The sequence below is a fragment of the Alosa pseudoharengus genome, unplaced genomic scaffold (assembly GCF_046254945.1).
Source record: "Alosa pseudoharengus isolate Yale_2024_CS ecotype anadromous, Long Island Sound unplaced genomic scaffold, YU_APseudo_1.1 YU_APseudo_1.1_scf_15, whole genome shotgun sequence".
In the NCBI taxonomy this organism is placed as follows: domain Eukaryota; kingdom Metazoa; phylum Chordata; class Actinopteri; order Clupeiformes; family Clupeidae; genus Alosa; species Alosa pseudoharengus.
Genome location: NW_027468620.1, coordinates 12,100,053 through 12,118,398, shown reverse-complemented (window position 1 = coordinate 12,118,398; position 18,346 = coordinate 12,100,053). Strand labels below are relative to the sequence as shown.

The 18,346-nt window shown below is 40.9% G+C and overlaps 2 protein-coding genes across 2 annotated transcripts in view; one reads left to right on the top strand and one right to left on the bottom strand.

Annotated features, from left to right (window-relative positions):
- The window catches only part of LOC143123746 (CUB and sushi domain-containing protein 1-like), a 314,279-nt gene that overhangs the window by 73,636 nt on the left and 222,297 nt on the right, over positions 1 to 18,346 (top strand). The window contains exon 2 of the mRNA XM_076285039.1: positions 16,227 to 16,443. Within this exon, the coding sequence (XP_076141154.1) occupies positions 16,227 to 16,443 (217 nt within the window). The remainder of the gene's footprint in view (positions 1 to 16,226; positions 16,444 to 18,346) is intronic.
- LOC143124717 (uncharacterized) lies at positions 183 to 4,718 on the bottom strand. Its single transcript, XM_076286427.1, has 4 exons — positions 4,089 to 4,718; positions 3,813 to 3,971; positions 2,503 to 2,598; positions 183 to 1,547 (listed from the first exon to the last, which is right to left on the bottom strand). Exons 1-4 carry the CDS (start codon positions 4,716 to 4,718, stop codon positions 1,236 to 1,238), a joined length of 1,197 nt encoding a protein of 398 aa, XP_076142542.1. The 3' UTR covers positions 183 to 1,235.

Below are 18,346 nucleotides of genomic sequence, written 5' to 3'. Positions count from 1 at the left end.
AACAGTGACATTCACAGTACTACAAAAAGGCAATTGCGGTAATTAAAATTTATCAGTCAAGTATACATTTCTTTTGTCATTGTTCTACACAATAACAAAATTTCAATAATGTACAAACTTCACACTTTGATTTTTTTTATTTCAACAAGTACTGTTGAACAAAATCACAAGTATTCATACAATTTAAGAGCATGCCCCCTGAGTTATACCTATTTTTTTGTCTTTTTAAGCAAGAGGTTAAATGGGGTTTAATGTCTAAATCAAAATATGGCCCTTCAGTAGTTTGGTTTCACAGGCCAAGCCGCAATAACAAGTGCAGTTGTATTGGGGTGTCATGTCATTCTGATCTACTTGCTCTGAAACACAAGCTGCATGTTTGACACGGCCCCTCTAATGGTAGATACTGATTGACCCTACACAGCCTAAATACACAATGGCTGATTCAGAACATGGGCCTGCACAACCTAAATACCATAAGGTTCAACATGTCTGGTAAGTAAACGGAGCTTGCAATAAAAAATTCCTTGAGGTCAAAATAAAACCCATAAAAAAATAAAAAAAATACAAATTTTTCTCTGAAACAGCCATACGCTAACAATGAGAACATTGGTCGGTATGCACTTCAAAATACAACCTTGTATTCACTCTAAGTGCAAATTTGGTAAAATGTCATCCATATTTTTCCCTCAGAAACATAGCCATACTCCAACACCGTGGGAACATGGGCCATCAAGGGGGTGCGTGTCTATGTTCCCACAGCCCATTGGTCCCACATCACTAAGACTTTTAACATTTTTAGGCCCACTGGTCCCACTGCATATTCCTGCTGCTCCATTTCCCACATTTCTAAGATTTTATTCAAATTTAGGCCATATGTTCCATGGCGGAGAGAAAGGCACATGCTCTCAGTTTACTCGGAAATGTGGCAGCATGGAATTGTGGGCTTATATTTGAATAATTTCTTAAAATGTGGGAAAATGGAGCAGCAAGAATAAGCTGTGGGACCATTGGGCTGTGAGAACATAGAGCTGACCCCCATCAAGGGATCTTGATGTTACCAACACGCATTTCAAAACACAGCCTCGTCTTCAGTCTTACAGTGCAAGTTTGTTAAAATGTCATCCACATTTGTTTCCTCAGAAACATAGCCATACTCCAACACCGTGAGAACATGGGCCATCATTGGAACTTGATGTAACCAACACGCATTTCAAAATACAGCCTCGTCGTCAGTCTTACAGTGCCAGTTTGTTTTTCAGAGATCGTACACGCTGTGTGCATTTTGGACCAATCTCCATGAAGACATTTTGCAAAGTATCGAAGGTATACTTCAGAGCCTTTGGGTAGGAGATATTCAGGGCATAAAGGAAGCCAAAAAGGTATGCCAGAGCAGTTGGAGTATCTGGGATATCTTCCAAAACAACTCTCTCTTCGAGGATGATGGCAATGTTTTGCACTCGCGTAGATGTCCCTGGACCACAGTCTTCGAGAACATAAAGAATGCCCACAGCCACGCCCTGGAGAGCCACATCATCTGCATCGGTCTCCTGCAGAAAACAAAAGCACAAAAAAAGGATTTTTACACCTCACATTGACTTTGCAAATCTGCTCTGCCCCCATCTACTCATGACAAAACTCATGGGGCTGGGTCCCATTACATGACACTACACAACACTAGTATTATACACTGCTCCAAAAAATAAAGGGAACACCAAACCCAAAGCAATGCAACTCCCCGTCAATCATACCAGAAAGTAAGCACTCATTGTGAATTCATTTTGCCTGCAGTTTTGTAAATTTAACAACCAATGAGCAGTAATTGTAGGTAATAACCAAACTACGCCCCAGAAATAGTTTTTTTTTTCTGCAGGCATCCACAGACCATTCCAACCCCCACCCAAATACTTTCCGTCTGATTTTTGGTCACGTGTATTCACACCCCTGTAGCCTACCTACAATGTAGGTTAAATGAGGCAGAGTATCATCCACTGAGGTTGCTCAGCTATTGGTTCTCAAAGATGACACATCAATGTGTGGCAAGAAGATTTGTCGTGTCCACTATCAGTGTCCAGAGCATGGGGGGGGGATGCCAGGAGAAATGGCAGTACCACCACCACATACACACACACTCACTTATTCAGTCTGTGCCACTCTACCCTCCCTAATACCACTGCATGTTTTACGTTGAATTTCTATGCATTAACCCCCCCAGCTGATCAATGACACAGAGATGTTTTAACTGTTGCCCTCGGAGAGGTGCCACAGGTGAATCAACAAAGACACCCACCCCCTCTTCTATTCATTACCTCATCTTACACTAATACTCTATTTTTATTCTCTGTTGTATTCTATTACTCTGTCCTACATGTATGTCAGCATACTTTCAGTCTGAGTGTGCATGAGTATAGTGTACACAGTATGAAACATAAAAAAGGCACTGTAAGTCATTATATGATTTGTTGGAAAAAGCGTAGTTCCTGTTTGATGCTAATGACTACTTACAAGGCATTCTTTGAAAAGTTCCGTAGGGTCCTCACGGAGAAATACCGGAAGTCCTCGAAGAGCAGCATCTTTGCGGTGCCTGAGGATGTCAGAGGTCTATGCCAAAAAAGCAGGAAAAAACAGTTTAGTCATAATAATTCAAACACTTTCTAATAGTAAAAATATTTTTACTCATTCATTTTTTTCCTACTCCCATATTAATTAAAAATGTCCCCCAGCAACTACACTGTTCCAGAAACATAAATGGGACACCAAAAACAAAGCAATAAAACTAAGTGAATCATGATCAAGTCAATCTATGATATCAGCCTGTCCAGTTGGGAAGCAACACAATGTGAATTTATTTTGCCTTCTGTTGTGCAAATATAACAGGCAATGGATAGAATTTAGAGGTAATAACCAAATAATGCCCCAAAAATAGTTATTCCTCTGTGGCATTCACAGATGATCTTTTTTGGTCATGTGCATCCTGACAGTTTCATATCCCTGATGGCATCATGAGGCAGTGGATCATCCACTGAATTTGCTCAGCTAATGGTACTCATCCAAGATGGCTCATTAATGTGTGCAGTACCCATCAGTAGTGTGCAGAGTATGGAGGAGATGCCAGGGGACGTGACCGCACACCAGGGGACGTTGAGGACAGACGGTTTACAACCTAGCAGCAAGATTGCGATCTTCTTCCTTGCAACATATGGCACAGGAAGAACATTGCCAGAGCCCTGCAAAACGAGCTTTGCAGGCCACTACCGTGAATGTTTCTGCTCTAAATGGTCCGAAACAGACTTCATGAAGAGGGCATGAGGTCCGGGGAGTAATTTGCTTATATCACAGGTAATGCTGCCAACAACATTTGTGAAGAGCATAGGGCGCCAATGGTGGATGTGACAATTTTGATGTTCAACAGCACACGATGTGCCATCTTGGATGAGCAGCACTACCTGAGCAAATTCAGTGAGTGATCGACACCGCCTCTCGGTAAAATCATCTGCCAGAAAGAAAGAAGCGGTCTGTGGCCACCACAACAGAATAACTGTGGGCTGTTTTTTTTGTTAGTACCTCTAATTTCTACCCATTGCCTGTTAAATTTGCACAAAGACCCTTTCACAACAATTGTTTCTTTCTAGCTGGACAGGCTGACATAGGTGTATGGCTGACCTGGGAGTTGCATTGCTTTGCTGTTCCTTTTATGTTTTTGAAGCAGTGCAACATATGTTCTTTGTTTTTAATATGATCAGTTTAAAATAAAAAAAAGCCTGGCCTGGTTTGAGCAGTCTTCCAAAAAGCTAAGAATTTCCACCACAACATACCTCATCATCAAGCTTCGCCATGACATCATCCATAGCCTTTCCAAAGGCTGCATTTCGGGCACGGTACAGACGAAGTAGTTTGGGAGTGTAATTGTCCACTGCAGCTCTAAAGGTCCTCAACAGCATCTTGTTTGTGATGCGAAAAAACTCAGCATCAATCTGTCAAATACCCAAAGCAACATACACAAAAAGGAACAGGTCAAACAATAGAAGGGTTCTCAGCATACGGAAATGTAACCAGATGTCTACAGCCGTATCAAATTTGTAAATTCTTACCTGCTCCTTGAAAAATAAAGCAGGCCATCTGTCTTGCACTTCTATCACCATCGGCTTGTCATCAACAATCTCCCTTCTCCTCAGGGAAAAGGTAATCTCCATCGTTTCTCTTACGAATTTCTCATCTATTTTGGCTGTCTTTGATGCATCCACCAAGAGCTTTCTTTGCTGTTCAAGTGAGGAATCATCCTGCTGATTTGGATGTTCAGGAAAATGGCTCAGGGTACGCTCAGGGTACGCTTTTATATCAAAGGCAGCATGGGCAATTTTGTCAAGAATGTCTGTCTTAATGTCTCTTGTAACATCAATGCTTTTCTTGGTCTTCTCATATGCCTCATTGCCTTTTCTTAACTTCTGCTCAACATCAAGAGACAGAGCAGGGATAGGGAATGGAGAGGGCCACTCTGACGCACTGCGCACATTTCTTGTGGAGGTGGGTAAGGGGCTGGGTGAAGTTGCAGGTGAGGCTCCTTTGGAGGAGCTTAGACTTGCAGTGTCGAGTGACGAGATGGATCCAAGGGACTGCGATAGATCCAAGTGATCTTCATAAGCTGAATGCCCTTTCCACTTAATGTGTAGAACTGCACGTTGAGGTGGAAGTTCTGATATCTGACAAATTGCAACGGGCATTTTGGAATTCAGGGTCCTCAAATTGCAATTGGAATTGCCCCCTGAAGTTGTAGTTTTTCTTTAAGGAAATCCACAAGCGCATCCACAGACTCTGGCAAGTCTGGAAGTTGGACACGCCTTGCTTCATCAGCAGATAGTACAACTCTAAGCAACAGTACCTATGGAACAGGAAACATTCAGGTTAAGGAAAATACACTGCTCAAAAAAATAAGGGTCACACCAAAGCAACACAATGCAACTTCCAAGTCAATCATATGTCAGATAACAGCCTGTCCAGTAACAAAGCAACTCATTGTGAATCCATTTGCCTACTTTTGGTCATATTTAACAGGCAATAGACAGAAAGTACTGGCAATTACTAAAATACGCCCCAAAAAATTGTTGCCAGGTGGAGTCTCAGACCATCTGTTTGAGTATTTGGTCACATGTGCATTTAGGACAGTTTCACACCGCTTTACTAACCACGAGGCAGTGTCTGTCACCCATTGAATTTGCTCAGGTAGTGCAACTCATCTCAGATACTCATGGGGCTGGGATGAGATGCAGTCACTGAGCAAATTGACTGGGATGAGAGGAGTTGCAGTCACTGAGCAAATTGAGAGACACCACCTCATAATACCTTCAGGTGTCATAATGCACATATGACGAAAAACTCAGCCAGAAAGGAAAACAGTAAGCAAAATCAATTCACAATGCATATTGCTTCTTAACTGGACAGGCTGGTATCACAGAAGTATGATTGATTGAGAGTTGCATTTCATTGTTTAGGTGTTCCCTTTATTTTATGAAGCAGTGCAATACATTACACAATACAAACACATTTATAGAATTTGAATTTATGAGACAAGTTTGGGAATAACGCAAGACTCACCATGATCCGTCTAACAATGCGTCCTCAGCGTCACCCAGAGCTTTCCCCCAACAAGGTAAGCTGCCAAAGGATAGAAATGATTCAATTGATTGACATCAACAACCATGATTTCACCATAGACACTGTCCTCTACTTGAAAAGACCTATAATGCTCAAAGTACCAGGGAACGAGCTTCTTTGACAAGAATAATACTTTGCCACAATGGACAATGATGCTCAAAATTTTGAAAAACTCTGGTTGCCCATTGCAATGGCCAGCTGTGACAATCATACCTTGAGAATATTCTGTTCCAAACAGTTCGAGTTTACGAGTAATAGAAACCGTGTCAACATGTGGCAATTTTCTTAACACCGCAGATCTCTGTGCACTGTCCAAAGTTCCCACATGAACAGCTACAACTTTGTCGATGTACAAGTCAGACTTAAAGAGGCTTTCTCCAGCCAAATTGTATGCCATTAACTGCTGATGCTTTGCAGCCAAGGAAAGCAGTACATTCTTTGTGTTATGTACATCCCGAGCGACTGTTTTAAAGACGCTGTGCTTTGATTCGAACCTCATGGTCCATAGTTCCACTAATGGACCATAACAGCGTATGAGGTGTGGATAATGCTCAATTATGTGATGTTTTGGTTTTAAGACAAAATCAGGAAACGTGGCTTTAAGTAGTAAGCGATGATCTGATAACTTAAATGCCAGATAACTTAATGTTTCTTCTGTGAATTTGTCAGAAACAACTATTTGAACAATCTCCTTCAAGTCCATTAATATTTCCCATGATGGTTCACTCTCTGGGACGAGCCAACCAACCATGAGAGGAAGCAGCCGCAGCAGCGCCCAGTTTTCATGCCCATTCCCCCCAACAGACTTCTTTGAAAGGGCTGATTTAGCGATGACCTTAGGCTTGTTGACTTTATCTGTGTATTTATAGGGGAATGATCTGATGCTGTGGTTAAGTCGGTCCAAAGTGAAAAAGCCTTTAGAAATTAAGTCTGAAAGGCACAATGCTAATTCGAGCGGAACAATGCCTTCAAAAGTATCGTGCAAGACATCAGGGGGGAAACCTGTTACAGGATGAAAGTTAGACAAATGCTTACTCAAAACACACTCACGTTTAACACCATTTACGCTCTTAAGTGTTGCATTTCGCTTAAGCTCGTCCACAAACTCATTGTGCTGTTCAACAGTTCTCAAAACAAAATCCCCTGATTTAACAGTTGCTATTTCTCTATGACTCACTAAGCAAAAACGGCAGAACTTATCCACAATAAAGCTTTCCTGGAATCCCGCTAAACTATGTGCTCCGAGATTGTCTGCACAGACACAAAACAGCTTCACATTAACAGTCTTCTTCAAGTTCTCCACAAAGACCCCATGTTGACCTACCAGCTTAAGATCCTTTATAAGGGGCTCTAAAAAACTCTCATAACCAAACTTCCTGACATCAACACTCTTTCCTAAAGCTCCCAACTGAATGGATGTCAAACCTGCCCTGAACTTCACTGGTAAGTTTAGGATGACCCAGTACACTCCAACTACTTTGTGGATCTTGCGTGATGTTCCCAACGGGTTGCACAGTTCAAATTCATCAATATAAAGGGCTATACTGATTTCTGTCTCTTCACCAAGGGAAACATTGCGCTGCCTAAAGTACTGTCCATCCTGGAAAGTCCTGTAAACACCAGGCAAGTGCTCTTGACTCAGAACTAATGCACTTGAATAATCTGGGCGTCTCAGCAAGTTTTCAAGCACCAAAGTCAATGGTACATAAACAAACGTGTTTCTACTATCTTGAGTGTATCAATATTCCACTGCCTCAATCAAAGGAAAATGCTGTGCAAAATACAAGTTTCTTCTGTAGTCAGTAGATAGGCAGCCCTTTTCAGAAATTGTTGACAGTAATTGATTGGAAGCAAAAACAGAGTCAACTATCTCCTTAACTAGTGTGTTCTCTGATGAAAGGTTGTGTTTTGCCAGAACCTCTGAAACTGCCTGAAATGCGTTGGATTTGGAGCAAATCAATACATCACGTAGACCCTCAATTATTGTTTGAACTGCACTTCGTGAGACATGCAAGACAGTTTGCATAGACAGTAAAAGACTTGCAAGTTTGTTCTCAACTGTTGTACCATCAAAATGTTCTACTGCATGTTCCTCCAACACATGACTCGATTCTTGTTGAATTAAAGTTGAAGCAGCAGCATCAATACTTCCAGCTGCAGTTACAGCAAACGGCTGAATCACAGTTCTAAAGTCTTTTGTACTATACTGCTTATGTTTTCTGCTTTTATGTGAACTGAATGTTTTGTAAGCATTTGTTTTAAAGTCACAACCTAAAAAGGGACACTGAACGGTTTCCTGAATTTTAAGATGATTTCCTAGGTGTTTAAAAAAGTCCCTTTCAGAACATATTTCCTGAAAATCACAACATTCACATTTGAAGGTGAAATTAGACTGATCATGAACAAGTGCACCTTTGTGATGATGTCTTGAAAGGTGTGACTTTAAGGCTCCTCGAGTTTTAAACACACAAGGACAGTTGGAATGAACACAAGGCCAGTGGTGGGGTCTCCTGTGGTGAAGCTCCTGGTGTCTGACAAGATTGTCCTGGTCTGAGGAAAAACCGCAGTACTTGCAAAACATCGGAGATTTGGTGTTCCTATCTGAAACATGTAAACAGAAAGAAAGAAAGCAGTGAGCTCCAATAAGTGAATTTGCAAATTACAGCAGGACCTATGGCATGACCAATCACATTTGCCAATCCCACAATGGCAGGTGAACACACCAAAGCTAGCCAGGTGACATAGTACTTATAAAAGAGACACAGTGTAATTTATCCATTCTCTGAACACGACTATTACACTGGTACTGAAATCCAGGATTGTGACACCCAAAGGCATTTGTGAGACAAAGTCGGCAAACAGTCATACATTGTCAATTTGGGTGTGCTGAATTCAAATCTGCCATATGCCGAGCTCTATCTGGTCTGGTAAATTACATGGCTAGTGCCAGATAGACAGGCACCCGTGGCACAGGACTAATGCACTCAACTTGTGAACATTACATGACGCATGATCATTGTGCACACTGAAATCAGAAATACCGCACTGGTTAAAGAAGAGGACCATAGCCTACTGCACCACAGATGCGCTGACAGTTTGTAAATGGGAGAAAGAAACAGTCAATATGGTCCGACCGTCGCTCGAAAGTTAGCTAACGCGAATGCCATATGAGCTAGCCCAATAGCAAACACTGCGTCAAAACTAGCACCTAGTCAATCGAAATCTTAAATTAATAAAAACGCACACAGACATGTTAAATCATTTCTTGAGTAGGACACAATGAGGAATACATGCTTAAAGCCTGTTAAACACGTACCTTTTCAAAGTTTGGCCATCCTGCAAGTCAAGTGGAGAAAACTTCATCCGGGAGAGAAGCACGTTGCCCAGCCCTTGCGAATGCTGAGAGGAAAAGAAACCCCGTGTGTTGGCCAGCAAGCGCATGCGCTGAATAAACACCTGTGGCAATTAAGTATTTTCAATTCGGAATATTCACTATTGTATATTCACACATCACTGAGATGCAACCTATCAGTTTGATGTGGATTTTTCTGTTCGTTAATAATAATTCCTATTTCCTGTCCATTCAATTGTGAACATGTAATTACTTGAACAAAGCGTAATTCATTTTTTTACAGTGTAGGAAGGCTACTGGATACTTACCCCCCACTGTCTGCGCATCACATCAGTAGGCCTATACAGTATTACAAATACACCACCATTGTGTTTTCCAACCACATTTTGACTCCTCTACTTGTATTTATTACTGCACAGCCTATTATGCCAGCTTACACAGAGTGAGTGCTACATTTAGTTGATTAAACCCTCCTTTGACCAGAGTATTGATATTAAGATTTTCATCTCAATCCCTGGAGAGCCTAGGCCAAACATATACTATGCTTGCATATATGTTGCAATGGACTGTTGCCAACTGAACGTCATTAAAACAACTCTTTCTGTGCCTTCCTCTTGACATACTAGTGGGCATGAGGTATAACAGGCCATACGTTAAGGGACTATTAGCCTAATGCTATGGTCATTGAGCACAAGGCTGTAGGTTTGCGGCACCCAAATTTATTACAAAGTCCAGCACTTAGGGGCAGTAGAAGTTATCTAAAATCTATTAAGAATCTAAGATTTGTTGGACTAACACAATATGTTGTGCAGTATTGTAGTTTTATTACAGTAGGTAGATAAGGCTTCTTCAAGGTGCACTTTCCATGTGATATGAAGCACTCTGTAGCAATGGATCATGATGTGTCAAGTAGTAACATTGCAATTAACAGAATCTCACGCATCTCTTGAACTCAGCTGATTTACGTGTTCCTTGCTTGTTAATGGTGCCTGTTGTTGGTAACCCAGCTTCAATTAACTAAATGAAAAAAAAAACATGTCAATGGTTTGCTCAGTCGTTTTGCAGCTATCTTTTAAAAAAAGCAAGAACATTCAATCCATCGTCACTGACCACACTTATGAAGATGCACCCATTCTGCCTCTGGTCACCAGAAGGAGCTTTAGTAAAGTGCTGTAGATTAAATGTGTTCTTGGGTCTGAGTTTTTTTAAACAAAAGTCTAATTAACAATAGCCAGTCAAAAACTCCTCTCAAGGCATTTGCACTCGTATGCGTAATTAGTGGGTGGTATTGGCCTGGAACAAGTGGGAAGAGAGCATGCAGAATGTGTGGCTCAGCAACATTATGCTGGGCATTTTTCTGGTTGCTATTGTGCTGAATTCTCAGTGGAGTAAGTGACTAAACAGTCACCCAGAGCAGAAATCCTCTTTTCCATTGGTTAAAGCAACACACGCCGAAATTTTGCTTCTTACTATTTCTGTGCCTGGCAAAATTCTGGAATAAGATAGCAGTAACAAAAGCATTTTCTTACACAGGGACTGCAAAAATAGATTAAAAAACAGTATTCTTCATAACTCTGGAATTAATGAATATAATAACACATTATACAACAGTCTCAGTGACACTGCCTGAGTAATCAAGATATTCGTGCAAAAGTGGATTTGCCATGTCTTTGCTACTGTATTTGTAATTGTCATTATGATTAGACACCTAAAACGCCATACTACTCTATTATAATTTCCTGCTAAACATCTGGCATGTATGGACATTTGTTTGATGTGATTTTCTGTATTCTGGTGCATTTTGGTGATGGCCAATACTTTAATTCAATCAGATTTATAGCCTATACATACTGATTTGTTGATATTGAGGCAGTGATTCCATGCAAAGGCTTGGGCTTCAGGGCCCCCTGACCCCTTGGGCCCCTGGGCCTGGGCCCGGTAGGCCCGTGCAGTAATCCATCCCTGCTGGCATGAAACATAAAACATGACTCAAGAATGAGTAGCCACAGAGAAGTTCACTGTTGACAACCAATCTGACAGCTGTTGCTAGCTGATAGATGCAGTAGGAAGGAGAATCATGTCTTTCTGATATACCAGCAAGACAATAACCTTCAATCATGCCAATAACCTTCAATCAAGTCAATTTGGACAGACAGAGCTTCATGGTAAATTCAGAAAAGCAGCCTTCATAACAATGATCTTATATAATGTTTCATAAATATAAATAAATAAACTGTAAAGCAATTTGTGATTCTCCAGGATGTTGGCAAGCAAGTTGAAAGGCTGGTTCTCTGTAGCCAGCCAGGCTAGGGCTGTAGAGAGCGTATGATTCTCCCTATAACAAGTTTGTTTACCATCCATCAGAATGACTTCGAAGCTGTTCTAGCATGGAGGCCTTTCTTCGAAGCTGTAAAACTAGCATGGAGGCCTTTCAACAACATACATGTACATTGTTTTTTTAGCCTTGCCAAACGCAGTCACAAAGCATTTTGGCACACAAAACTACATATTTCGCTTTTAATGCCATTTTGTGTCACCCTATGCAATTATATAGGCATGCCCAATCTGATTAAATGCATTATTAACAGAGACACAGCTGACAGATACATCTATTTTTTGTAGCTCTATTTTACTGCAGTGTGATAATTCTTCCAACATTCCAACATTCTTCCATTCTTTGTTGTTGAAGACAACAAAACATTAATCATGAATGTCATTTTTAATTTTGTGTATGAAATTATGAGCCTGTTTCCATTCCAGTGCGTGACCCCCACTTTGGTCTTTCTCTCAAAGAAATGAGCAGAAACCTGGTGAGCACCAACATGGTGATAACACCTATAAATCAATACCATTGGTAGGACAATTAAGATGTAGTTCATCTTTCAGAATACAAGGTTAGTACACAAGGGCAGACTCACATGCAGGGCAAAGAATCCAATCCATAAATGTATTTAATTTGCAATAAATCAGAGCTTTGCTTAGCAGACAGATGAATTGAATACTTCATCATAAAAAAAAAATCCCAAATAATGTATTATGCAACATTATTTTGTAAATTTGATTTGCAAGAAATTCACAGTACAGATATTAGCGAAAGTACAATCTGTAAGGTTAAAGTAATTTTTGTTGATCCTGTCAACAGTCAACAGTTGTTGCAGTTGTTATTCACCGCTTTCTCTTTTTGGACACACATAATAAAGTTATTTAGCAAGCAATACTTGCAATCTGCTTCATAAGCCACAACCTTGTTGTGAACATGCCTTGGTCTCCCATTAATCATCATGTAACGCAATCTTGTATTGTGTTATATTATCATTATCTGTAATCTTTCTTGACCACTCTCAGAATGACAGATACCATAACAGCTTAGGCCACATTACAAAATCACACTGTCATGGGTATTTCTGGCATCATTTTACCTAAACTCAATATCCAAAAAGCATTATAAACACATTTACCGGTATACATGTTTATAAAGCATTTATACCACATCATAACATCTGACATATCTATTTAACTATGTATAAATAGACAATGACTGCATTCATAAGGCATTGTGATGTTGTATAAGCACTACCCAACTAATGTTATGACTAATGCTGTGACAATCATCAGGATAATATATGACATCTGCCATGACATCAATATGACTTGATTGTGTTTGTCTCATGACAAAGGGGTCATGTTCATGGGTAGTGTTGCCCACTTTATTAACTTACTCATTGCTCACGAACAAGTGATGAACGAATTCCCAACTAAATCCTATTTTGTTGACACAGCAGCATTGGCAGGTTGCCGAGCTTTTAAACCTACAGTTTGAACAGAGCCAGCGTCATCTGATCACAGTCTGGATGTTTTCAGCCATATTTTGTGTACTCATCGAACATCAGCTGTTTGGAGAGATGGTTTACTCCATCTGTGTTCGGCGAGAGTAAAAATATAATTATCTAGAATTTGCTGTCATGCTGTCACAAAGCATGTACATTTGGGCAAAGTTTTTTTTAAAAGTTGAATAACTTGTAATTGATGCTCAATTTTTACATTTTAGGGACTTGCAGATTTGTATTGAGCTGTGTAATCCTTTCCTGCATTGTATTGGCTACACAATATTTATTTTGCTAAAGATTGTACATAAAGCTTGAGGGGTTTCAGCGTCAATTTCTCCTTAAGAAAGTAGCCCTCATTAACCTCTCGCATGCATCATTGATTGCTAATTTCCTGTGTGATTGTTACAGTTCACATTGGATTGTAAATGCGTTTCTAATGGGTTAATTACTGTCACTTCATAACATTGCATGCAGACTTAAATGGAAGTAAGATGAGGTTGTGAAGTTATTAGAACAACAAATGAATTGGTGGATTGGCTGATGAACACTGATTGGCGACAGTGGTGTTGTGACTATGGAGACTTTTTGCACTCCCCAAACAAATCAACATGGCTGCTCCAAACGTCCAAATCTTGTTAGCCCATTTGTGTAGTGGACGCGATGCATGCAAATTACTTTTGTGACCAACATTGCATGAATATAAACCATACCTCTCCGTGTTTCTGAGGGGTTGCCGCAAAAAGAACCCATTGACAAATATGTTTGTGCCTATGTATACACAGACAGTTTGCAATCAATTATATTGACTGGAATATGGTCCTTATTGCTGGTTCTAACTTTGATGCTCGATGTGTTTGATTGTGCACCAGCGTGGCTCACTGGATAAGCAAGGTGGCATTGCGATGTAGAGTTTTTGTTGCCTTTTTTCTGTTATTTTATGTAATTTATGATAGTGAGAGTAATTATGATATGAATTTCTCATAGGACTTAATATATGTCTCTTAGTTATATACAGTAGTAACTACCTTCATACAGTACAGTAATATTCTGGGCATTACACACGCCATGTATAAACTGAGTGTTGTATGCAAATAATAATAGTAATAATAATAAAAAAGTCTATTGACTGTACCCATAGCTACAGTGCCCAATAGCCCAATAAATCAGAATCAGATCATGCTTTAATCAGGAAGATGGATGAAGAAAATAAATGGATTCCCATGTATAGCCAGCCCCCGTGTATTACTAACCTCATGAAGAAATTTAGCAAAAACAATGTATAAACCTTGGTAAATGGGCTGGAAATTAAAGTAGCCAATATGTAGTGGAACAGAATATACCTCCATAAGCAGTTACATTGGGTTAGGGTGAGGGTCTGAATACTGAGGGTCAATGTACTGTTACATACTTAAAATTATGGTGTTACACACCAGTAACAATGGCAATATAACATAAATTATAACTGAATTTTTATTTATATTGATTGTATTTATTTTTCTTAAATATCTCATACAAATTGATGATGAGTCCACAGATTCAAGTTTTAGCCTCAGTAATGTTTAGCAAAGTCCTTTTAGGCAAGTCCCTCCACTCAGCAGTCGCATGTAATGCTTTTTGGGCACTTATCGGGCATCTATTTTGGCAGAAATGCGCATGTGCAAGGCTTCACGACACCAACCTTGCTCCAGCGGCGAGAACACAACACATGATTGGCATGATGTATTCACAACACAGCACATGCACAATATATTCACATGTCGAATTGTTGTTGTTGAAGGGGTGGGATATGTGTAGACAACTGCCAACCCCATGCATTTCTATGGAGGATTTTTTGAGTGCTGTGTCTCCTCATTAGAAAGTCTCTGTGTTTGGCAAATGACCCTAGTCTTTTGGTCACCAATACAAATTCTGTTACTGTTTCTTTTTGTCACTTTCCCCCCAAAAGTAGGACAACTTCAACTTAGTCAACTATAGTCAACACACGACTTTGATCAACACGTCGTATGGTCTCATCCCCACGACAGAGGTGTTTGCTTCTTCTATTTCCTCTGGACTTTTTCTACTCTCCCGTAGCATGCCTAGACGGATCCCACGTGTATCAGAACGGCCTCCCACTGCGCTTGCTTCAACTAAAAAGCGTTGTCACAAACACGCATCGTCGCAACTGAGTCTGGGCTGCGCTGGGACCAAAGCCATCAATGTCCTCTGCTCAGAAAGCATGCTGTAGAAATGTCACAACATGCAAATAGACTGTGCTCTCATTTGCATACAGGGGACACAAAACATTATAAAGTATAAACAATATGTGATGAAATGAAAACATTGTTCACCCTTAATGCACACACATCACTTAAGATTCACAATCCATCTATGGTGGTAAATGCTGTTAGGTAGAGGGATACAACCCATTAATATAAACTTGTAGTTGCATCTCTTTGTTAACAGTGGGTTTTTGGTAAATGCATCTGTCACAAGCAAACAGATTCTTGACCAACAATTGTAGCTATTTCAAGTTTAAATTCCTTCGACTGGATGAAGACCTATAGATCCTATAAATGTCAGTACTTTCAACACACCCATACACTGCACACATACACTTTCTTTTTGGTCCCTTTAGTTGATTGTTCTCTAACCTCTTGTATGGTTTACTGTTGGGCAAGCTGTTGTTGACATAGTAGCTTCTCTTCCATACAAGCACAACATTCTTACCTACTTAAACAGTTAGGCTACTTTTCCAGATATGTGTAAGGGAGTTAATATGGGGAAATAATACAGTATTATGCAGCATAAGCAGCATTACTCAGTGCATGTTTCTGTGATGTACTTAAACTCCTGGGACCATTTCTCCAGGGGGCTGTGTAGCTTGGACCTCATATGTTGGTTTATTTGTGTTACTTTTAAAAGTGGCGAATGTTTTAAAATTAGCCCTTTAAATCTGAGTCAAATATATTAGGTCAAAGCGTTTTGGATTTTACAAAATAGGAACTCTTTCTTGATGAATGAACTGAAGGAAAATTCACTGACTTACCTTTCATTGCCAGCCTGTGTTTTCCTACCCCATTAACAATTAATGCTGGAATTATTGACTAGAATTCCTCAAAGTAGTTTCGGTGTATAGACCCACTCTCAGCACAAAGTTGCTTCAGGTTGTTGGTTTTGAGAATTGAACTCTTTCCTTTGCAAAGGTTTCCAGGAGAAGAATTATGTTTCTCAAACCAAAATCCTGTGTGCAGTTATTCTTTTGCATTGTAATTGTGTTGGATTTTAATTTAAATGATTTCTCATGCCTGTGTGATGTCAATACAAAATGTATGCAGAGGTGCTGTGTTCACAGGTGCTGTGGCATTGTGGAAAGCTAAAGCTGTGGTTTAAATATTGGTGTTTTGTCATCCTCGCAGGTCAACCTTGTGGCGGCATAGTGCAAGGTCTCAATGGAACCATAGAGAGTCCAGGCTTTCCCCATGGCTACCCGAACTATGCTAACTGCACCTGGATCATTGTGACAGGGGAGCGGAACAGGATACAGCTCTCCTTCCACACCTTCGCTCTAGAGGAGGATTTTGACATCGTCTCCATTTATGATGGACAACCACTGCCGGGCAACTTGAAAATGAGGTGAGATCTCGCCTTCATGTCCTATGCACTGAAGTCTATTATGGGTTTGGCTATTCATAACAGACAGACACGCACACACCCGCACGCACGCGCGCGTGCACACACACACACACACACACATACACACGCCAACACAGCTGTACACCATGGTTTATGATAAACGTCAAAATGATTTGTAATCTCAGTAGAATGTTTACATATGTATCAAGCTTGAAAAATGTCCTACGATTCAGTTTGGCATTATCCACAGTATATGTTGGAGTAGACAGGTTTGTGCTTTTATTGCCATGGTCCTGGAAAAAGCAAAAGAAAAAAACAACAACAAAAAAACCCAAACAATTGTGCACCTTGTTTCCCAACTCACCCCAACACACACACTGAGCCTGTACATTTGTAACACCTGTTTTCTGCTTTTTCTTGGATTACTCGCATCCGTCCAGCATGCTGCCGAAGGTGCATCTGCGAAGGCACAAAAACATATTTGAGCCGTGCCAAGGTTGCACTTACAACGTTTGAGGAGTGCCGGAGTGCCATTGGGCTCCTGATGGGCAGTGCAGACGCACAGGGGCCTGTAATGGAGTGGACGATCAATAGGCGCTCGGGGGTGGGGGGGGGGGTGGGAGGGGGGGGGGGTGCAGGAGCTTTGAGTGAAAATGGACGGCCTATAATTAGAAGCAGGGTGCTTTTAAATGTCAGATGATTAACACATGGGTTTGCATAGGGATAGCCTCCAAGGGAAGGAGGATAGATAGGAAGGCTAATGATGCTGGAGATTGTTGTGGCAAAACAACCTTTCAAATTGTTTAAATCTCTTTTTCTTTCTCGCTCAACAAGAGAATGGTTGCAAACGTGTGTCATTGGGAGACAGAGAGTTTGACCCTGACAGTGGTATTTAGTCGGAGTGCCTTTGAAGTGGGTGATGCAGGTTTGACGCGGGTTGCTGTTGTCTCATGAGGAGAGGGGGGAAGATGTATGGAGGCTTTGCTTAGGCTCCGCTGTTGCATTTGTTCCCATTACAAGAGCCACAGTAATGGCTCTGTCTAAGTGGACCATTTGCCATCAACACACAGAGTTATACAGACACTTACACACACGCGCACGCCCGCACATACACACACACACACACACACACACACACACACACACACACACACATACACACACACGCATGCACACACAAACACACGCACACTCACACAAGTACACACACACACACACACACACACACACACACACACCACACACACACACACGGTGAGAGAGACTGAAACAGCAAGGAGACTCAGCCATTCTCTTGTCATCTCCCTGTAACTGCACAAAGGGATTCAGAGAGAGAGAGATGCAGTATTGACTAAAAAAGAAGTCCACACGCAAGTATCATCGTGAAGTTGCAAATTTCCGCTGAAGAACATGCCACCGTAATATGAGGATGCACAATGAGGAAGGAATGTCTTACAGTAATTGTGACAGACTAAAAAGGACAAAATGGTTGTGTGTTGTGTGTGTGTGTGTGTGTGTGTGTGTATGTGTATGTGGGGGGGGAGGTGGGGGGCTGTCAGAGTGCCACTGAATTAGCTGGAGACGAGCTGTAAGTGAATGTCGCAGACAGCTAATGTGCTCTGATCGGAGAGGGAATGCATTTAGAGGGAAGTAACCGACAAATAATGCATATGCTTTGGCAGAGACTGAATCATCCTAATTAGGGATAGTGGCAACACACAAGTGCCTGCATTACTGTAAATTATGACCCTCGTAGCCAAGTGCATCCGAGTAGGCCGCTTCCCCCGAGTGAGGGATCGGGCCCTATTTGCGGTATGTGGAACACCAAACAATGTGTTTTCAGTTGCGGGAGATATTTTTGCCACAGCCGGGGAGTGTCTGATCCATAAGCCGGGTATGGAAC